Source organism: Heteronotia binoei, chromosome 15 (genome assembly GCF_032191835.1).
Source record: "Heteronotia binoei isolate CCM8104 ecotype False Entrance Well chromosome 15, APGP_CSIRO_Hbin_v1, whole genome shotgun sequence".
In the NCBI taxonomy this organism is placed as follows: Eukaryota; Metazoa; Chordata; class Lepidosauria; order Squamata; family Gekkonidae; genus Heteronotia; species Heteronotia binoei.
The window spans coordinates 51823201-51846535 of NC_083237.1; the positions used below are offsets into that span (position 1 = coordinate 51823201).

Below are 23335 nucleotides of genomic sequence, written 5' to 3' on the forward strand. Positions count from 1 at the left end.
GCAACAGCCTCGCTATTGGATCTGAATTGTATTTATGTTCTTGATGAATAGAATTTTCCTTTATTATGTATCTTCCTTGCTTCTTATATTTTAAGTGGCCGTCTTCAGGCTGCTTTAGGAAAGTTTCCTTTTAATGGTTTGTTCTGAACTTTTAAAAATTTCAATAAATATTAAATTTTTTTGGGGGGGAGGGAGTTTGCCATGCAAAAAAAATAAGGTATTCTGTTCTGTCTCAGAGGTAGGGTCAAACCACTCTGCCAAACAACCAGGCAGAGCTAGCCTTTGCTCCATCTGCTCTTTTGCTGAGCCAGACCTAAGCTCTCACTGCTCTCTCCCTGAGGCAGAACTGATATAAATGGCAACGCTCTGCCCCTCTTCTGAAAAGTGATTGGATGCTTGAGCAGCACTCCCACAGGCTCAGCTGAGTGGCTGTTTCCCTCCTCCTTTGGAGGCAGGACAACCTCCTGTCCATCACATTTTGTACTATCAAAATGGTTCATATTCCTTGCTGACCTAGAAATTGGGGTTCTACAAATTACTACCCACTGGGTTCCTTTTTTTAAATTCCTTGCAAGTCTCTGAAATTACAATACACCATGACACCCCCTCCCCACCCTCCCCGATTCTGGCTGAAATCTGGACTCAATGGTCGCTTCCTTTGGGAAGCTCAGTAGGTGAATTAACTGCATCAACACTCAGTAAATCCCAGTCAGTCAACGGTGGAAAAATGTCTTAGGAACACTCCAAAGTAACGGTTGATTTGCAAAACAAAAACACCCCAGTCGGTTTGAAAAAAAAAAAGGAAAAAATTAATACAATTGCAGAAGACAGACTTTTCCCCATACATAATTCCAGAAACGCCATTAGAATACTGAATGGCAGACACTCTGGAAGTCAACCCCATGCATGCAAAAGAACTTAAAGCATCTGTGTTTTGTTTTTAAATCCTGATTTACAGTGACAGCGCTGTAATCACTGAGGCAACCCCTTTTCTGAGGATACGGATGAAATTTGCTTGGGATGAACTTTCAGTCAAACCACAGTAGCTATATGGATATGCGAAAATAACCCCCCCAAAATCCAGTTTGGGTGATGTCGTTGCTGATTTTAACTATACTGTCTATGGGGGGCCTTCAAGATCATACGCACAATCCCCTTCTCCTCTTAAGCAAGGAACTAATTAAACCTGACAACACCATGGGGAAAGCACTGACCCGTGCAATTTCCCAGTCTCACCACAGCTTGCTACCTGTGCCCAGTTAGCAAGCCACATCCGGCATGGGAATTAAGCACACTGAACTACTCTGCACAGATAAGCAACCCAGTTTAAATCAGGACGTTCTGCAATAGCAAAGCCCCACAGGTCAAGTGCTTCTGCTTTTCTAAGTGCCACATTTAAAAGCAGGCCTTTTTGAGTACTCGGAGTGCCGTTTAAAGGATTGATGCACAGAGAAGCGGTGACTGCAGTCCAGCTCAACAGCAACAAAGATCACTCAATGTTCTTAGAAAGGAAATATAAGGGTATTTCAGCAATGAAAGAGACTCCAAATCTTTAGAAAGATTAAAAGTAAATCTATTAGGAATGCTTTAACAGAGCACTGGGAAACCACTTGGAAAAAAAAATTCAGGGTGGATTACGGAAGATCAGACAATGCAATCAGACATTGTCTTGCAATGAACAATGCAATAGAGTTAGAAAACAATGCAAACAATGCAATTGTCTAAGGCAAGGTATACAATAAACAGTGCAAAAAGTGGAATTACAAAGGTAGACAACGCCATAAAATCAAGATGATACCCTACAGGACTACAAACCTAGTCAATTACAAGCCCCCCTCCTGAACTATTCCATTCCATTACAGTTCTGACTCACCAAAATGCTCCTTTATCAAAGCACTCTCCTGAGCATTTCTGTTTTGCACATTCTCTGGAAAGATCATGGAAGCCTTCCTGACCACCTCTGGCAGACCACTCCACAAGGTGGAAACAACTACAGAGACTGCATAGAAATTAGTTCGCCGAGCCAAGATCAGCCCCTACTCAGGTCATGAGCTGCTTTTTCAAGGTGATTAAGAACAGCTTGAAAAAAAAGTTAACAACAGCTGGCCTAATGCTGGCTGCAAATGGAAAACTTGGGGAGGGACAGTGGCTCAGTCGTAGCACATCTGTTGCCGGCATCTCCAACTAAAAAGGGTCCAGGCAAATAGGCGTGAAAAACCTCAGCTTGAGACTCTGGAGAGCCGCTGCCAGTCTGAGTAGACAATACTGACTTTGATGGACCGAGGGTCTGATTCAGTATAAGGCATGTTCATATATATGTTCAACTGAGGCAGCGTCTGGGGGTTGGGGCAGTGCAAGGCGACCAAGCAACGACCAAGCAAAATCTCCCCGCTCCATCTTGTAGTTATTTCAGTTACTGACTGGGTATCAAGGGACATCATTACAAACGTTTATCTCCCCCACAAGGAGCACCTTGTTTTTGATACTGGCTCACCTTCACCCAGTGCTCAGGCTTAACATCCTTCAGAACCAAGGTCAACTCCGGCTTGTCCATCAACACTTGCATTTTGGCATGGGCTGGGTCTTCGCTTGTACAGATACTGATAGGAATCATCCATAGAGGGTTATCCTCCCCTACATGAAAGAAGGAGAGAGAAGGACACCTGACAGAACAAGGCAAGATAGGGTCCACTGGTTGCTTCCCCGCTTCAAGGAAATTGTCTTCCCATCCACCCACCCTGGGCAGGTTTTATAGAGGTAACATACAAACGCTTCAAAAGCCAGCACATTTGCAGTGTTAATGCAATAGGGAAAAAATATTTTAAAAAGCATTAGAGAACCTATAAAGCATTTTACTAGAAACATGAATACTAATTTTTTGCAGAATGGCAGCTCTGTGAGCACTGTCTGTTTTACCAATGAAAACTCAAAAAGAGTGGATGACTTTTCAACCATTCCCCCCCAAGTCACTTAGGCTGCACACACCTGAGCAATTGCTTTGGGTTAACCTGCTTTCAGCCTTACTCTTTTCACTAGAGTTACTTTAGTGGCACAATAGCTACAGAACAGTGGAACCACACAACTTTTTTTTTTTTTTGCATAAAGCAGACAATGGTGTTGCAATATAGTTGCGTCCATTTTAACCACGTGGGCTTAGAAAACAAGATGGGGGAGTGCGTGTTTAAAACCTGTGCTTCCATGATGCAACCACAAAGCTATTGCTTTGCACATCTTCTATGGTTCCAACCCCTAGCAGCTACCATGCTGCTAAAGTAATGCTGAGAAGAGATGAGATGAGAGAGGAATATGGCATCATTGAAATGAAATAATATTCTTAACTGCTGCATTGTGTGTGTGAACATTTCAGGAGCTGATCTTGATTTCCACTCCTCAGGGGGCGGGGAGTTTGGTTACTAGAAGGAATGGCTGCTTAAACAAAAACAATGAACTATGAGACATCCCTTCACGTTACAAATGAGTGATATAACGGGTGGGGGGAAGCAGTGATGTGTTTCTGGGCTCAAAAGGTAAAATACGCTTCATCTTCCTGAATAGGCTCTATAAAGATACCTAAAGCTTTTTCAATAAATTCAAGTCCAGCAGTACCTTAAGAGATCACCAAGATTTTGGGGCTATACGCTTTTGAGTCAACACTGCAGCATTTGATGAAGGGAGTTATGACTCTCGAAAGCTCATATCCTGAAAATCTTGTTGGTCTCTAAGATGTTACTGGACGTGAATCGAAGTGGTTCAACTGAAGACCAATACAGCTATTCCTCAGAAACTAAAACTTCTCGTTATACTCATGACCTCAAGACTCAAACTCATGAAGAGATGCAAGGAGTAGCACAGCGACTGCGTGAATGAACAAAATTTGAGTCCGGTGGCACCGTTAAGACCAACCAAGTTTTATTCAAGGTATATGCTGTCATGATCACACACACTTCTGAAGAGGTTACCTGAAGTGTGCATGCACACGAAAGCTCGTATCTTGAATAAAACTTGGTTGGTCCAAAATCCACCGGACTTGGATTTTGTTGTTGCTTCAGACCAACACGGCTACCTGCCTGAATCTACCTTCATGGAAGGTTGTGCAAAATGAAGACTCTCCTGCAATACACCTGCAAATTCTCATATATGTCTATGTGAATTCTCTTTGGCCTTAAGAGTGAGCCACATACCAACATGTGGGCATCTAGAAAAGCCCCCTCCAGATGACTTTTCGGATGCTTCTCTCTCTCATGTCCAGGATCTCCAAGAACCATATTTGTGACCAAGAAGGGTCCTCTCCCCCCGCCAAAAAAATGGTTGGTGACATTCTTTTTAGATTTGACTCACTGCCACAAGCCCTCTGGAATGATTGCAGTCTGGATGACCTGGGTCAGGTATGGGTTGGGCTAAAATGCTTTCCAGTGATTTCTAACCTCACAATGCAATAAGGATTCGAGCTATGGATTTATGGTAGCTCTGCTCAAGGCAACCAAGGATTCAACTATGTGTCCAGCAAGGGCCAAATGTCTGGTTTGTTAAGAACACGAAGCAGCAGAGCAGCCCCAAGGAAGCCTTTTGACACCAATTTTCTATTGAGAGGAGAGAAGATGATGATGATGATATTGGATTTATATCCCACCCTATACTCTGAATCTCAGAGTCTCAGAGTGGTCACAATCTCCTTTACCTTCCCCCTCACAACAGACACCCTGTGAGGTAGGTGGGGCTAAGAGCTCTTACAGCAGCTGCCCTTTCAAGGACAACTCCTGTGATAGCTATGGCTGACCCAAGGCCATTCCAGCAGCTGCAAGTGGGGAATCAAACCCGGTTCTCCCAGGTAAGAGTCCGCGCACTTAACCACTACACTAAACAGGGAAGCTGCAGCTGACCTCTGCAGCAAAGGCTTATGTAAGTCATCTTGGCAAAAAGAGGCATTAATATGATGGGCTGAATCTTGCAGATCCATTCCGCTAGCAGCTGTATTTCCCACAGCACAAGGAACTTTCCTCCCCTACAAGGAACTCCTTATGCCAGGACAAGGACTCCCTGAATGGAGATGAAGCGGAGGGTAGTCACAAAACGGATCTGTAGGATCCAACCCACAGTAAAGCAATTTTAAATGTATTTTATAGTCTCCCTAATTAAAATATGCAAACTAGAGGAATGAAAAAGAAGAGTAAAAAAAAAAAAAAATAGAAATTCAGGCTGTTATCTTTCCTTTTTTTATAAAAAAAAAATTAATAAGTTATTTCAAACATCTAAATCCTCAAAAGGACACCTGCCTGCACAAACTGACAGTGCAAGGGGCTGTTTCACGGAACGGCTGGTGTCACGTACAATTTGATGCGCCGCTCAGCTCCTGCTATTTGCCATCGCCTTACCACTATATGGTCCGCTGGCACAGAATTTCTTCTGGACTAGCTTCAGCACTTTGTCGTCTTCTTGCTGAAGTGGAGAACAAGAAACCAGAATAGTATTCACAGGCTTCCAAGGGTGCATCGTAACATGCGGCCCAAAACTCGGTCCACTGAGGAGAGGACCCGATTCCCCCATTTTCACACGTTGCATCAGACTCGGTAAGCTAAGACTTGCTGAGTCGCCTCTCCTTGCCCACCTCTTTCTCCCTCAACCCCCCCCCCCCACTTCATTTTTGTTGTTCCACCCCCCCACCGCAACCTCCTATACTTTCCTCTCCTGCTTCTGGGGTACCCTAGAGATCCAGTCCAGGCTACCACGCACACTTGAAGCTGCCTTATACTGAGTCAGCCTATTGATCTATCAAGGTTTGTATTAGAATTGTGTTTGATTGGCACAAGATCTCCAGGAAATGATCTTTCACATTGTCTCCTTTCCGTTCCTTTTAACTGGAGATGCCAGGGATTGAACCTGGGACCTTCTGCATAGAAAGCAGATGCTCTGCCATTGAGCCATGGCCCCTCTCTAAATGAAGTTGCCTCATCGTTAGGTCAGTCCACTGGTCTATCAGGGTCGGTCTTGTTTACTCTTACTGCAAATGGCTCTCCATGGTCTCAAGCACTGGCCTTTCACAACACCTACAACTGATTTGTTTAGCTGGAGATGCAGGAGATTGAACCTGGGACCTTCTGCAGGCAGATGCTGTACCCCTGAGCTATGGCTCGTCCCCTTACTATGTGCTGTATCATAAAGAAATACAACATCCAGGACTGGGGCGTCGGGCATTCCAAATGCATGGGAAAGGCCACAGAGACAAGGGTGCTAAATTAGGGTGTTTGCTGGCCCAGCCTGATGCACAGTTAACTTCAACAGCGCTGGGATTGGGCCTTGAACATAAGGAAGTGAAACTCAGAATGCGCTAGATGGATCTCATCGCCTGAAAGTGTACTATCTTCTCAAACTAAGCTGAAGAAGAGTAGGTGTTTCTACCCTGCTTTCCTCTACCTTAAGGATTCACAAAGTGGCTTACAATCCTCTTCCCACAACAGGCACCTTGTGAGGTAGGTGGCGCCGATAAGAGTTCTGAGAGAACTGTGACTGGCCTAAGGTGACCTAGCAGACTTCAAGGGGAGGAGTGGGGAATCAAACCCAGATTAGAGTCGCTGCTCTTAACCACTATACTAGCTCTCGAAAACTACTCTTCAACCAAATCACTAGTTCTCTAAGGCGACTTCCCACCATAGGAATATTCTAGGCAGGCTTTTTAATGGCCGAACCGCTTCCGCAGCCAAAACAGAACAACGTTCACGCTTAACTTCAGCCTGATCCAAAAGACAGCATCGGGTCTTGGAAACTGAGTTGCCCACCTGAAGGATGGATGGGGAGGAGTGGACCTCTGAGTAAGACTCTCTCTACTGAGTAACCACAGCCAACTCCCATCTAGGGCTTAGGAGATGGCTCTTCTGGGTCAGAGGACATAACTTCCAGGCAGATTTGAGTGCCCCACTGCACCCTACTTGTCAAATTAAGCAAAATTCGCCATAGTTAACACACATCATCATATATTTTTGTGTATATATATAATTTTTTTAAACAAAAAAAAAGTACAGCAATTATTTGCAAAGCCATACCAAGGAGCTGTTACAGCATACAGGTTTATATCATGAGGCAAGACTTGATTTAATTCTTGGTTCAAATGCCTGATTTAATTGTTTGGTTCAAAGTTAAATCAAACCCTGTCTTTAGAAATACACAAGCTATCAAAGCAAGGAAAATAAAACGTAAGTCTGTTGCCTGCAATTCAGAGACATTCTCCTAACTTTAGAACCGGAAATCTATTGTATGCCGTTAAAGGTTACTACTACTAAAAAATCTTTAGCAGAATGACACAAAGGAACAGCTGGTGGTCTGTGTGCAACTATTCTGCAAGCTTGTGCTTGGCTTTCACAAAGGCCCCAATGGCTGCCTTAAGATAGCCGGCAGCCATTTTAAAGTGCTCAGTGCCGCCACACCAAAACAGTTAAGAAGATGTTCAACTTTCCCATCGGCAAAGGTTCTCCGGCTAAGTCCCTGTGGGTGAACAGACTGCCAGGTTACCACTTGGCAGCTCTGCTATCTGCATGAAAGAATGGCATGTTTTCCTGCCATACTTTCTTATGGATGGTAAAGATTAAGGTCTTCACCCAGTGGGGAACATTCCCCACATCAGGGGTCCCCAACGCGGTGCCCATGGGTGTCATAGTGCCCCGACACCTTCTCCAGTGCTTGCAAGTGTTTTTAGGAAGGGCTTTTGGCCTAGCAAGGCTTCTGATGGACTATGCAGATGTTTTAAAACATTGCTTTGGCAGTAGCTGGCAACACAGCACAAGGATCTACATTATGTAATTAAAGTTAAACAGTTTCAGCTGTTGCTTCCACCCCTCAGAGGCACCTACTCCAACAGAAAGGAGAGCACAAAGCATATGGGAGAAGGAAAGCAGACAACCAGTCTATAACTGCAGCTTGCACACCTGAAAGCTGTAAGTGCGGCTTAGATTCTAAACTGTGGTTCAGTCGCTTGGGTTGGTGCGCTCTCTGAGCTGAGCCCTCATCGAAGTCAGAAGATGCCCCTGTATACCTACCTGCTCTGCTTCCACATAAACGAGAGGAAAGCCCATTTGCTTGGTCCATGTACTCATCACAGCGGCGATTGGTTTACCACTTGCATATTCCAGGCTTTCCCAAAGGTCCTCTGCAGACAGAGGGGGGAAAAGAAGTGAGTGAAAATAACACACACACACCCCTCCTCCTACCACTGAAGAAAAAAAAATCAAAAATTTCGTCAGGGAGATACCACCACTCGACCTTCTAGGATTCTGATGTCGGTGAAAAGTGCAGCCAAGCTGCATGAGGCTTAAGATGATCCCATGGGGGGTTTCAAGGCAAGAGATGAATGGAAACGGCTAGCCATTGCCTGAATCTGGACTTCCTTGGTGGCCCCTATCCAAGTACTAACCAGGGACAACCCTGCTTAGCTTCTGAGATCTGATGAGACTGGGTAGCCTGGGTTGTGCAGGAGGCCGATAGGGCAATCTTAATCACTTCTATGGCACTTCTATTAGTTTGTTAAGGAATTTGTATGCCACATCTTCAGAGCCAGCTCGAGTACTTTCTAAACCTCGTTCATCCACTCTTCATCCCACACTTCTGCTAAGGCATCCTGCCGTTATTCCTACTGCAAAGATGGGGATCTAAGGCAGTAAAATTCTGACATGCGGATTCATAGCAGCCAGCCAGTCCAACCAGACGATTCACCGCAGATGGCTTCCGGCCTCCAAAAGCCTGCTTCAAAGCTTCCAGAGCGCTTTCAGAAAAAAAATCCAGGGCAGAGCTCAACTGCCTTCTGAGAGTCAATCAAGTGGCAACTGTCCCCACACAGTTATTACTGTCTGCTTACTGTAAAGCCAATGGATGTGGGAACTGTGCCTGCTCCAGCAAAAGAGTATGAGAACTGGCAACATGAAACCTAAAATACTTAACTAAGGATATGAATTATTTCTCAGTTGATTCTTTCTTGGCTGGCCAATCAGCAAGCCTTCGCTTATCCGGTTTCACAGACGCTGATCTCCCCAAAATCACTACCAGGATGGTTCCCCTGAGGCAGATACTCTTTACCTATGCCTCATTCTAATCTCTGAACTTTCTTGATTTTCCTTATTCCTTTTTAAAGCCTGTTTATGTTCTCAAATCTCCCTACCCACCCATCCCATCTTCCTACTCTGGGTCTCCCTAATTTCATCTGTCACATTTTTAAAAATCTGCCCTTCCACACATGTATTCAGGGCAGAGTACTCTCCATTTCTGCCCAAGTCAGCCCCCATACATTCGAACACAGAGAACAGGAACAATCCAGATGACAGACATTCACACATACGGCCAGCTGAGGATTCTATTGCATTGAAACCCAGAGCTCAGTGCTTATGTTCCACGGATTTCAATGGGCCCAGCTACGCTTCAGTTCTCTGGACTGCAGCCAGTACTTTTATCAGTGCAGAAGGAAATGGCTCCTGTGTTTGCAAAAAGATAATATCTGAAATGGGCCCAAACTGCTGCAAACTTGCCAACAGAACATAGTAGCTGCGGAAGCTGCTCTCCCCACCCTACCCTTATCCCTGGCCAATCAGAGACTGAGATGCAAAGAACCACACAATTAGTTCCCACAAGTCCAAGAGAACTTTGGGGCTTCAGTCTGATGAACAATATACACACACATACCATTTGGGGGAGGGGGTTGTATTTTTATGCATGTGTGTGTGTGTGCACTTGGAAGTCATAGTGACCTCTGGTGACTGACCTCCACTGGGGCCAGGGGGATATTCAGAGAGGCAGCTGAATAAAGCCTGCCAACGCCTCCCAACTCTGGTATTCCCAGGAGGTCTCCCATCCAAGTACTTGCCAAAGTTGACCCTGCTAAGCTTCGGAGATCTGACAAGAGCGAGCTTGTCTTGACTATCCAGGTCAGGGCCCCACACACTATTCTTGCTGCATGACAAGGCACTGAAACTGAGAGGTCTTTCAAAGGCAGTTTGTGACCCACGAAGCCTCTCAAAATAAAATTTTTTAAAAGTCCTACTTTTTTGGCATGAAAAAGCAGCTCTCTGAATCTTAACCAGAGAACCCGTTTGGAAGTGTACCGGTTAACCAGCCATCTGCTTGGAACAGAGCTTGAAAATATAACAGAGAACTGCTGTAAATGTGCAGTCAAACACACTATTGAGCGCCTCAAATCGAAAGGCATCTTCAGGGTTCAAGTTCCACAAATAACTTGTTTCCCAACCTGTGGGACAGGACCCAAAAGTGGGTCACAAAAGCCTCTGCAAGTGGGCTGCAGGCCAGCCCTCCCTAATGGCCACCCTGCCCTTTCCATTGCTCTCTTTTATACCTTGGAAACCAAGACCTGTCCCTGAAAACAGGATCTTCCTTTTTCTCCTTCACTGCATATACATGTTGATCAAGTATGATGTATTCTGATGGTCACTAGAGTGAGAGAGATTCTTAGTGGTTGTGGTGCAGTTAGAGCTTTCTGGATGACGCTTCCGTGCTAAATCTTTTTCAGTCTGGTTTCCGCCCAGGTCATGGGATGGAGACGGCTTTGGTTGCTCTCATAGATAACCTCCAGAGGCATCTGGATAGAGGCGGCTCGGCGGTACTGATGCTTTTAGATCTATTGGCCGCGTTTGACAGGGTCGATCATCAGTTGCTGACCTGCCACCTCGCCGATGCTGGGATACAGGGGTTGGCCTTACAATGGCTTTCCTCCTTCCTTCATGGTCGGGGACAAAGGATGGCAATAGGGAAGGAACTATCTTGTCAGCTGTCAAGTCCGGCTTTAACTTTGGCTCAAACAAAGAGCATGCTGGATAGAACCAAAGTGTAACCAAATGCTGCTAGCAAACCCTTTCCTGTTCCCCCCTCCCTTTTAGAGAATATTCCTGCTTTGAAATGGTGATGTGTGAAAAGTCTTATCTGAACCTTCTCAGCTCAGGCTCGGGGGAGAGAAGGGAGCCTGAAAGCATCAAGGCCAGATGGCCTCTAATCAACATGAGAATGTATTTGTAACATTTATGTGTGAATGTTCCCTGCACAATTGCCTACCCGTAGGAATCCCTTTGAAGTATACCTTATATGAAATGTATCTACTGTATGTTCTTCAGTCTTTTCAAGCCTTGGCTTAGGCCACAAGTATCCAGTATCAATAAAATAGTTTCTTTGTACCTACATCGACTCATCATTGAATCTGCAGACTTGACATTAGCTCCCACTTGTGTGTAGTGTGCCACAAGGGGCAGTCCTCTCCCCGATGTTATTTAACATCTACATGCGCCCCCTTGCCCAGATTGCCCAGAGGTTTGGGCTGGGATGTCATCAGTATGCAGATGACACCCAGCTCTATTTGTTGATGGGCGGCCAATCCAACTTCTCCCCAGAAGACCTGACCATGGAACTTCAAGCTGTAGCAGGGTGGTTCAGACTGAGTCGACTGAAATTGAATCCGACGGAGACGGAGGTCCTGTACCTAAGTCGTTGCGGTCTAGGGATGGAGGTTTTATTACCGACCTTTGACTGGGCATTACTTACACCAGCGCCCAAGGTTAAAAGCTTAGGGGTGCTCCTGGACCCCTCCTTAAATATGGAGGCCCAGGTGGCGGCCACCGCCAGATCAGCTTTCCATCATCTTCGGTTGATAAGACAGTTGATTCCCTACCTTGAACGCGATGACTTGGCAACAGTGATCCATGCTATGGTCACCTCAAGATTGGATTACTGCAATCCCCTCTACACGGGGCTGCCCTTGTCTCAAACCTGCAAGTTTTAACTACTGCAGAATGCAGCAGCCAGGTTGATATTGGGCCTTCCCTTACGGGAGCACATTCCACCTGGGCTGAAAGCACTGCATTGGCTGCCTATTGCAGGGGTGGCCAACAGTAGCTCTCCAGATGTTTTTCTGCCTACAACTCCCATCAGCCCCAGCCATTGGCCATTTTGTAGGCAAAAAACATCTGGAGAGCTACTGTTGGCCACCTATGGCCTATTGCATACCGGGTTCGTTTCAAGGTGCTGGTTCTTACCTTTAAGGCCCTATATGGCCAGGGACCTGCATACCTTAGGGACCGCCTTTCCCCATATGTTCCCCAGAGAGCATTTCGGTCTGGATCACAAAATCTGCTGTCAATCCCCAGCCCTAAGGAGGCCAGGCTCATGACAACTAGAGCCAGGGCCTTCTCTGTAGTGGCCCCCTGCTGGTGAAACAAGTTGCCAGAAGAAGTTAGGGCCCTGCAAGAGCTCATACAGTTCCGCAGGGCCTGTAAGACGGCACTCTTCCACCAGGCATTTGCAAACTAGATTGTCAGCCACTACAGTCCTCAGGGAATGTCTGGACCACCTTTTGCAAGCCAGCCTGAAGCAGCAGCAGAAGGGAACACCTAAGATCTGTTAACAGAGAACATAACTTTGAATTTAAGATCATAGCATCAAATGTTAAATTTTTATGTCTTAAACGGTTTTATGGCTTTTATGTTTTTATATGTTTTATACTCATGCATATGCATGAGCATGTAAGCCGCCCTGAGCCTGCCTCGGTGGGGAGGGTGGAATATAAATGGAATCAAATAAATAAATAGTAAATAGTGGGATTGTAGAGAGATATTGGAGAAGGAAAGGGTGGTCAATGGCTAGAATGCAACCTCCATATCAAAGGCTGTGTATGTCAGAATGCCAGTTGCTTGAGGTCCACAGTGGGGCAGCTGTGCCCTTTCTGTGATGTTTGCTGGTTTTTACCAGTTAGCCGCAGAAGAAAATGGAATAAAGTAGATAGCTGCCAAGGTCACAGTTTGCCTAGGAAGGCAAACCGTGGGCCAGCCCTGGATGGGTCACCACGCCCCAAAGGCAGAGAACTGCTCGTCTATGCGAACCCTGTAGGCAGAGGCACTTCAAATCTGTTCTGCACACCAGCCGGCCCACTGCTGGCACGACGTAAAAATAAACACAACAGCCAAAGAACGGCTGTAGGGATGCATCTCTTCCTACTGTTCTTAAGACATTTAATTCCGTGTTTTTCATAAGAACATAAGAGAAGCCATGTTGGATCAGGCCAATGGCCCATCCAGTCCAACACTCTGTGTCACACAGTGGCAAAAAATTTTATACATACACACACACTGTGGCTAATAGCCACTGATGGACCTCTGCTCCATATTTTTATCTAAACCCCTCTTGAAGGTGGCTATGCTTGTGGCCGCCACCACCTCCTGTGGCAGTGAATTCCACACGCCAATCACCCTTTGGGTGAAGAAGTACTTCCTTTTATCCGTTTTAACGTTTCTTTTTAAATGTAAGCTAGTACGAACCTTAACACAATTATCAACTTACTTTGGGGGAGGGAGCCAGAAGTTAACAACAATTAGGCTAATTCAGAATTGGGTACATCTTCTCCCCCCCCCCCCCCCCGCCAAAGTAAATGTAGCCCATTGACAGGCAGGATTGTGAGAATGGCCTAATGCCATTTGTAATTTAGCGGAAGCTACTTTATCGCTCAAACTCCCTACGGTTCAGACAATTCTGACATATTGCAAAGCTAAGGAACTGGTTACCAGAGGCCAGGCTATCTCTGAAATGGACTGCTCTGGAGCTGAAGGGATGAATGCAAAGAGAAGTCAGCCAGAAAAGGGGGGGGGGGACAAATAAAACTGTTACCTGTAGCTGCATTCTTATGCTGAAACTTGGTCAGATACAAGTGCATTCCTTTCCGGAAGTCCTAGGAATACATTTTCAAGAGAAAGCTCAAAAAGTTAGCTTGTCACTGTACCAAAGGCTGTGTTCTTTCCCCTAACACAGTCATTTCCAAGAGTTAGCCATGTTTGCCAGACAAGCCAAGGTTGAGCTCACCCAGCATCCTTTGACTGACTAGGATGGCTCCTTGGTACCAGGCTACCCTTCCTATTTACCTGCCAAAGGCAGGGAATTACCTGTCTCCAACTTCAATTTTCCGCCCCCAAGGAACTGAAGAGGAGGAGGAAAGATAGCCTCCATATTGTAAGAGTGTAGAAATTTCCCCGAGTCTCTATGGTAAGAACCACAGACACTGGGGAGACAACCTAGAGAATCATCTGAAAGTGACATATCCTCCCTCCAACTCTGCCCTCTCCAAACATCGCTCCCCGTAATCTCCCTATACCAAACACATTATACTAACATGTCACTTTGAATTAGACTGCAGAAAAACAGCATACATGCACTGCTAACCATGCTTTTTGTTCCTGTTTTTCAGAAACAGCAGAACAGGCCGTTGCAACAGTGTCGTTTGATGCTATTGATAAACTCACAGAAAAATCATCAATTTCAAAACAAGCCTTAGGACTTAGCTCTGAAACGAAAAAGCCCAAAGAGGACAGCTTAAGAGTAGTTCCCTACATTTTCCAACGCTGATTTCAATTAAAAATCTCCTTTCTGGGCTGTTTTATGCTAAAGCTATTATTCCTTCTCGCTGCAGAGAGATCTATAAATATTTATTAAATTAGCTAATTTTAGAAGAGGCACTTAGGAACAGCTCTCTGCAATTCAACCGCTGTAAAAAGGGCACTTTCAAGACTTCTTTTAATGGAGCACAATCAAATCCAAGTATGTAAGGCCTACTTGGAATAAAGGCAAGCGTGCTGCAAAGAAATAAGAGACTGGGACAGAGCCCTTCACATCCGCTAATCTATACTAGGGAAGAGATGCACGGAAGCCCAAGACTTGCAGCTGTGCATCACATTTGTCTATCAGTCAGTGTGCTGAGTAGGGGGACTGTGTGAACCAGCCCTGCCTTTGCAAAAGTAACCGAATCCAAGGATTTTAACAAGGCCAAAATCCTTAGCTGGACCCTATAGCACCATCCCATTCATGACAGCGCTTTCCTCTGGTGCAGGGAGTCTCCTGCTGACACAGAAAAGATTATTTGAACTGAAGGAAGGCCCTATCATTAGCAGAACAGAGTCACAGGACCCAACTGCCTGCATAGTCTCCTCGTTAAGGAGCACTGCCAAATTCACAGGCTGGAAATACTGGAATACTCAAATGATTGGTACAGAGTGGCACCAGGGGCTAACCTGGCCACACAGAGCCTTCTTTCACATAAACTACTTATTCTACCTGGGAAAGAATGACGGCTGCATGCACGGAAGCAGCTTCACGTCCAAGGACATAACAAATGAAGGCTTCTTGCCTGTGACAAGTGCATAACTTGAAAGGGATACCAGGAGCCAAACTGGAGGACTTTCACTGCCTTTGTACAGAAGGGATCTTCATGCTCCTAGGGTCATATGAATTAGTCCCAAAACAGACATCCTTTCCAAAATTCAGAGGCAGCTCCCAAGAACTGGACACTCCTTGAGGGAGGAAGGCATTAAGTCTAACAAAGTTTAATCTAAGATCAACAGAGATGCCACTGGACTCAAACATTGATCTCTTCCAGAAAGTATCTTTTGCAGGCTGGTGGCAGATGCTGCACTGACAGCAACAAGTACAGTATATACAATATAAATAAAATCAATGTGTTATCTCTGCTTTTGGGACTTTCATGTATAGATAGCATATCGGTGTGTCAGATGCTGGAGGGGAGGAATAGGAGAAGAGAGCCAACCACTTTTGTGTTGCATGTCAACCCCAAGAGACAACCGGTTTGCTGCAGATGGTTAATTCAGTGCTGGACTGGAGAACCTTGATTTAATGCAACAAGACACACGTGCTTGCCTACAAAAGCATGCCTGCGTACCCTCCCCTCTTGCGCCCAAAGAAAGAAAGTTTACAGTTACCAAGAAGTGAGCAGCAGAGAAATTATACATTTTTACCTCATCCCCAATGTAGTTGTGCAGCATCCGAATGACTGATGCTCCTTTGCTGTAAGAAATTGCATCAAATATTTCATCTACTTCAGATGGGTGGCCCACGCTAACCTGGGTGAGAAGAGCAAATCGTAAAGAGAACAGCTTGCTTTGCAATCTCAGGGGGGAGTGCAGGGGGAGAGAATGCTAATCAGTGTCACAACACTAAGACCTATTTGACTCCGCACTGTGACTGACCGCTGCTTCTCCAGTTATCAAGAAGGACCAGGGGCCGTTTTGTAGAAAAATAGGTGGTGGAGCTCATTAGCACAACTCATCAGCATATGCCACCCCACCCACCAGCCAACAGCAACCTGACACAAGAAAGGAGAGCCCCGGGCAAGCGAGGCCTGCTTGGGCTGGCTAGAGATCCAACCAGCCCAAAGCAGGCCTTGCTTACCTGGGGCTCTCCCTGGCCACCCCCCACACAGTCAAAAGGCCAGCAAGCCACCCGCCACCCAAAATCACATAAGAAGTGGAGAAAGGGTGATGCAGGCTTCTCCAAGGGTTAATGAGGGCTGCTGTGGACATGGCAAAGCCCCTGGTGGCTGGCTGCCTGCCTGCACTCCTAATCCAGGGATTGTTATGCAGCTGCACCTCCTATTCAATGGACAAGGTAGGTGAGAAGGAGGAGGGGGAACCCTCAGAAAGGTTCAGGAGCTGTGCTCCTGTGAGCTCCTGTTGAATTCAAGGCCTGAGAAGGACCATGAAAGAAAACCATGGGACAAGCTGAGAGAGCAGGGTTGCAGTTGCCACTCACTTCAATGGGATGACTGTTGTCTAAGGCATCAAGCTCCTGGGCTCGTGTGTAATCAGCAGAGACAAACTGGGTCCAGATATCATATTCTGGAAAGCAGTGGTCAACACAGAGATACTCAATCCAGGAAGCGAAGCCCTCATTGAGCCACAAATGGGTCCACCATTCCTACAAAGAAGTGAGAACAGATGTTAAACACGCTATGAATATTCTGTAATTCTGTGAAAGAGCAGAAAACAAAGAAATACAGTGCTGCACCTGGTGAAATCGGAGCTTTTTTTTGTCTAAAACAAAAACCTAGCACCTATAACTTGAATCTGTGAAGCTTGAATTTGTGAAGCTTAGGAAAAAATGGGTACCAGTTTGCAGGGCAAAAAACCAACCAAATAGGAATAAACATACACATATGCACACACACTCAGTTTCCAGTTCAGCAACTGAAGGAATGTTTGTTCGGTGAGCATATGAAAGCAGAAACACAGTAACCTTCTGCTCCGTTGAATGAAATGTATTGTCACCATCATCGCCACTGCCGCGCAAGAAATAACTGTGACCAACCTCTGCAAGGCTTGCCAGGGCCGTGTGTGAGAGACAAAGAGAACCAGGAAGTCATGCTGACCTCTGGGGGCTGACCCCTACTGGGGACCTGGAGGATATTCAGAGAGGTGGCTAAATAAAGCCTGCCCTTGCCTCCTGACTTCTGGTATTCCCAGGAGGTCTCCCATCCACGTACTTGCCAGAGTCGACTCTGCTTAGCTTCTGAGGTCTGACGAGATCAGGCTTGCCTGGGGTACCCAGGGTAGGGCAGGCTTGCCAGAGCTTTGGCGGGGATTGAACGGCAGGCGTCTTTTAAGGGGAAGGAGATTTGGGGTTTGTCATTTTGTCTCAAACGTAACTGGAAATGTTTTCTTAAACTATTATTTTCAGCTGCACTGAACCAGGAGGGCATGAGATGTTTCGGCAAATAAATAAATAAAACGGGTATCCTATTACCATTTGCTTTATGCACTATTAAGTTGCAGGTTAAGAAGTGGAGCATTGTTCTGGCTAGACACGGGATGGGGTGTGAACTGCATGAGCTATTTATGTCACTGGCAGGTACAAAGCACTCCCCACCCCCCACCCTCCCAAAAAATCTGCTGGAGAAGCTACATCATTAAATCCAGCTAAGTAATCTCACTGCAGAACTGTGGGGAAGGAGGAGGAGCGAGAAGATGGTTTTTGTTTTGGGATTCCAGACTGAGGGAATCATTTCGCCGCCACCATCTTTTCTCTGTCTTTCTCTCTCCTCCTTGCTGCGAAAATGAGCTGATGAACTCATGACTCCAGTGCCTGCTGAAGTCGAACATTAGCGCAGCAAGCGTGATGGGACCAGCTCCTCCTCCTTAGCGCCGGTGCCTGCCACTGGACATCCATGCCAATGGGACTCTGGAACTGGCACACAAGCCTTAGAATCATGGAGGGGGGAGGGAGAGGGAGGGAGGGAAGGAGGGAAAGAGAGAGAGGGAGGGACGGAGAGAGAGGGAGGGAGAACGAGAAGGAGGGAGAGGGAGAGAGGGAGGGGGAGAGAGAGGGAGGGGGGAGGGGGGGGAGAGTGTATGGTAGCACATTTCCCCTCCCTCAGAAAACAAAAGTGCTCCCTTAATTTAATAATTTATTTAGGGAAGGGTTTTTTTGTCCCACCTCCCCAAACCACCTTGCCAGAGGGCAATGGACTCCCAGAAGCCCCCAGAGCAGGGTAATGGCTGCAGGGCTAAAACACTTCGGCACATTTGGTTTGCAAAATTTTTTTTAAAAAGGTCAACTCTTTCCAGAGCCCCCTTCCCTTCATGGAAGTCCTGACTCGTCACCCAACACAGCCTCTCCCCTGTTTCCAACTGCCTCAGCGTCACTTCAAATGCTAAAAATATACAGCATGCTTTCCCGATTGTTACTTTTCCATTTCAGTGACCCAGAGGCCAGATGACAACTAAGGAAAAGTGGCTTGTCACTAATGTAAAAAGGCAACAAATAACCATTGCAAAACTATGGAAGCCAGAAAGACTTTTGCCTTTTGTAAAAGTGCAGGGAAGCTGTTTATTTTATGGATGCTGAAGATCCAGAGCAGGAAGGGGAGTGGGGGGAGAGATAAGACAAAGAAAACCCAAGACAGCCATACTTTCTAGTGCGCAAACAGAAAGCCAACAAGCAACCTGAAGATACAATTCTGAAGGAGGTGTGTATTTGGAAATTCCTGACAAGCACCACTTAAAATATAACAGCGGTATGATTCAGCATCCCTAAGAATCAGAGCTCTTGCCCTGCCGCCCTTAAAATACTTATGCTTGCAAAAATAAGCATAAGGAACAGTGGATGACTCTAGACACCAGGAACAGCCTTGAGTGCACTAGACAGCTTCTACATGTATTTGTTTATCAACAACCAATCTTAGGCCTATCACAGAGTCTGTACAGGGGCTCTAACCACTTGCGGCCGTCGCTCGTGCAATCTTCCTTACGATACTGTGCATGCACACAGCATCAGAAGAGAGCATGCGGCATATGCAGTTATCACAAGCAATGGGTATACAGTCCAAATTATGACCCTGGGGCTGCAAGCAAAGGGGAGGTCTGGACAGGTGCTCTAACCATGTGCAGTGGTTCTTCATGCAGTCTCCCTTATGACACTGTGCATGAACACAGCACTGGAAGAGAGCATGTGGCACCTGCAGTTATCACAAGCAGCGGGTACGCAGTCCAAGTTATGACCCTGGAGCAGCAAGCAGAGGGGCAGGTTGGCCCGTTCACAACTTGAATCACCTAAGGCCACAATACTGTGAAGCTGAGCACATAGATTTCGTACATATACAAAAAAGCGTACCATCGTCACAAGGTTTCCAAACCACTGGTGAGCAAGCTCATGGCCCACGACAAGAGCCACCCACTGACGGGACGAGGAGCACGAATTTTTGGGATCAATCAGCAGAGCAGTTTCCCTGTGTATCAGGAAGAAAACACAGAATGAAACAGTGTGGCACGAAAAAGTAGGTTTTTAAAAATCTAGCCAAACTATGTATTTTTATCAAGGCGTACAAAAGTGTATCTTGTTTGCATGCAAGCGCAGTGGGAGTTAACATTTTGGATCTGCTAGAATACAACAAAGAAGGTAGAAATTCTAAAACAGTAGAAAACCACAACCATAACCCTAGGGGGGGAAATGAAACCTTGACCTTGCCTATATTCTATTACAACTCCACATTCAGAGGCACATTCAGAGGCACTTCAGAGTGTTGAAGGCAAAGACAAATAGATTCAAGGGCAGCTTCTATCCAAGTGCCGTGGTTAAGCTAAATGCAGGGTTATGAATGGTTATGTGTTTTTAGATGCATTTAAATGGTCTATGTATATGTCCTTTTGTGGGTGTTGATGTGTTGGTATGTTTGTGGAAGAGCACCTCATTTCGTTGCTCTCATTTTCTTTTTTGAGAACAATGACAATAAATCTATCTATCTATCTAAGCCTCTGAATCCCAAAGCCAGAAGGCAACATCAGGGAAAGGCCTCAACCTCTATGCCCCGTTGGCCCTCCAGAGGAACTGGTTGGCCACTGTGTGAGACAAAATGCTAGACTATTGGTCTGATATAGCAGGGCTCTTCTTACGCTCTTAACTGGGCTGGAAGGAGAGGGGAACTGAACAGATAAGGGTCATAACTTTAATGCCAACTTGCTCTTTTTCATCAACGTTTCACCCCAAAACACCTTCAAAATGATCACAAAACTACCAGTGTCGCTTCAAACTCACCCAAGCTCACCTCAAAACCCTTCTAACAAAAGGACTGTTTCAACGTTTTACAGGATTTGGGAAATCTTTTATTGAATGGCATAACTGAGGGAAGGGAAGAGGTTTCTAGGTCTTTGGCTTGGTGAAACTTGCAACGTAACTCAGGGGGCTCCACAACCCGCTCTCAGCTGCAGTGTCACAGTTGCGCCATCTTCTCTTACTGACTGCCTACACTTATGCCCCTCCCCAAGATTTCAGAGAGCCTTCCTGGCCTTGCCAAGATATGTATGCCACCCTTCTGGTAATTCTGAGATAGAGAAAGAGCTACGGCGACATTTCTTTAAAAATCCAGTTTTGTGGTACAGTGTTCTCAAACTCTACCTAGGGAATGCTAAGAAGATGCTGCCGATCCGCAAGATGTGGTCTGATTTAAAAGTGTGCTGAGTGCAGAAAGGTTACTCTGGAGCTGACACGCGAAAGCAAGGGCACAGGATGCGCTGAGGTCAGGGGCGTTGTAAACAAGGCTCCCTATCCACCCTCCACTTTGATAAGCTGGGCTCTGAGATTCAAGTTCACTACATATGAACATATGAAGCTGCCTTATACTGAATCAGACCTTTGGTCCATCGAAGTCAGTATTGTCTTCTCAGACTGGCAGCGGCTCTCCAGGGTCTCAAGCTGAGGTTTTTCACACCTATTTGCCTGGACCCTTTTTTGGACCCTTTAAACATGCGTGCTTGTTTAAAAGTCAACAAGCAACTTTTATATGTCAGCCAAAAGGAACGTTTCGTGAAACGGGAAGACAGCTGGGGGAGGGACGACACAGGAAATATAAAGTATATCCCATGACGGCGGGCTGAAAAATGTAAAGCTTTCGAATGCTCTTTGCGAGGTCTGCAGGTTGCTGATAGTTTGGACATTTATCGTACCATACTGCGCCAGGTGCCCACACCATGATCCATCTGCTCCAAACCTGCTCCAAGTATTTGGTCAGCGCAAGAATGTGAACACCTATGTCCAAATAAGCGGACACAGGGGCTCCAAGCATACTGTAACTGAAACAAGAGAAAGCGGAGAAGGATAACTACCAAACTCTGGCATCCTACGCTGCCTTGCCTGGGTCAGGAATGCCTGGTTCTCAGCCCAGACTTCATAGCTACATAGGTATGCCTGCTGCTCTCGACTTCAACTGACCTTCCCCCAAAGACTTTTTCGCTTCTTACTGCCAAAGAGACAAGCAGCAGCGCTGGCTTAAGATAAAAATGGCCTTGGAACTTAAGCGGCTATTCGTAGCATCTGTGGATAAGTGTGAAGGCTATGGTGGCTGGTGTTAACGCTGTGGCCAAGCTACATATCGATGACTGTGGGCACACAGCTGCCGGTTGAGTACTCCCTAGCTAGAGAAAAGCAGATGGAAAATCCTTCCCTTGGCAATGCTACTTGGTCTGTAGAAAGCTATGGAGCCAGCGTGCTCTAGAATAAGAGGCACTCCTGTAGGTGCCAAGGGACTGCAGCGTAAGTCTGACAAGCATAGAAGGTTTCCTGCCGATTTGGAACACCTGAACATATGAACATATGAAGCTGCCTTATACTGAATCAGACCCTTGGTCCATCAAAGTCAGTATTGTCTTCTCAGACTGGCAGCGGCTCTCCAGGGTCTCAAGCTAAGGTTTTTCACACCTATTTGCCTGGACCCTTTTTTGGAGATGCCAGGGATTGAACCTGGGACCTTCTGCTTCCCAAGCAGATGCTCTACCACTGAGCTACCATCCCTCCACCTGGAAACAGCAGGGTCAGGGGATAACAGGAGTTAAAGAGCTGGGCCCAAAAACTACAAACCATGAAGTGGTGGGTCGGGTCAGGGTCACAAAGCAGCTGAAATCAGATGGGGGAGGGTGAGCATGAGGGTGGGAGGACAGAACTGGACCTATGAAGACTCGACAAGCAAGAATACTTTTGCCACCCTATCTTAAGACCAAGATGTGAACTAGAGAATGCCCCCTTCTGAATACCATTCTGCAGAAAATCTTCAAATATAAATTGACAGCGTTTCCTTCCCAGCAGCTTCCCAACCATGAATTGGCAAGCTGCAGCCGGCAGACTGGTACAAGAGCTCTTGACAAAGAAGCCCCTTGGAGATACAAGCTATTTTCTTCCACTGAGCTTCTGCAAGGGGGAAAAAAACCCCACCCTCCACACAGTTTTCAATATTTAGAGGAGTTACAGATAATGGTGGAATATGGGACACTGCTCATGGGGGAAACCAGCTTCAGTGCACTAGATGCAACTCTGAGTAAGCATATAATCATATCCCTGTAGGTCTGATGCTATAGTGTTGTTAAGTTTGTAAATGTGTGCACAGCCCGAAATGACTGTGTGCGCACACACACATGGAAATCTTGCTGTTGGAATTAAAAAATGAATCTGGAACTTACAGCTGCAAACACGTAAATATCAAATGCAAAGAAAGATAAGGTTTACTTTCACCTTACTGAAACTACGAAATAAAGTAACAGTTTTCCAGCCTCAGCAAAGGTCTCCAGAACAACCGTTGTTCATGGGACTGAATGGCCTCTATCCATCCTCTCTCAAAAATTCCCTTCCCATCTTAAGCATGGTAAAACATCAAGATCAATCCTGATAGTGACCAACATTAGAGATAAAGAGGGTTCCAGTTTAGCCTGGCTTTGAAACCATCTTCAAACCATGCCTAAAGAGGCCGCCTGGCTAACTTTAACTAAGGTGAATGGTTGTGCAGTTAAGAAAAAACACAGTAACTTGAGTCCTGAGAGAAAAATGGGAGAGAAATAATATGTTCTCTGTCCTATTTATGATGATCTTATCCACCATTAAGAATACATCTACCCTGGGTCACAAAGGACTGGGAGAAAGAGATGCAACAAAAGATCTTAATCAGAGTTACAACTTTAAAAAATTTTTCTTAAAGATCTGCCTCTAAAGGCTTCATTCCCACCCATCACCCACACACCCTGCTGCCCAGGATTTGCTAAAG

The 23335-nt window shown here is 45.9% G+C and overlaps 1 protein-coding gene and 1 non-coding gene across 2 annotated transcripts in view; both read right to left on the reverse strand.

Annotated features, from left to right (window-relative positions):
• The window catches only part of NPEPPS (aminopeptidase puromycin sensitive), a 125780-nt gene that overhangs the window by 28735 nt on the left and 73710 nt on the right, over nucleotides 1-23335 (reverse strand). Inside the window, exons 9-15 of the mRNA XM_060256178.1 lie at nucleotides 19423-19537; nucleotides 16567-16731; nucleotides 15774-15878; nucleotides 13639-13699; nucleotides 8028-8137; nucleotides 5373-5436; nucleotides 2495-2634 (exon numbers count right to left, since the gene is read on the reverse strand). Coding sequence (XP_060112161.1) covers nucleotides 2495-2634; nucleotides 5373-5436; nucleotides 8028-8137; nucleotides 13639-13699; nucleotides 15774-15878; nucleotides 16567-16731; nucleotides 19423-19537 — 760 coding nt within the window. The remainder of the gene's footprint in view (nucleotides 1-2494; nucleotides 2635-5372; nucleotides 5437-8027; nucleotides 8138-13638; nucleotides 13700-15773; nucleotides 15879-16566; nucleotides 16732-19422; nucleotides 19538-23335) is intronic.
• On the reverse strand, nucleotides 5857-5928 carry TRNAR-UCU (transfer RNA arginine (anticodon UCU)). The gene has a single exon. It is a non-coding gene; the product is annotated as a tRNA-Arg (tRNA).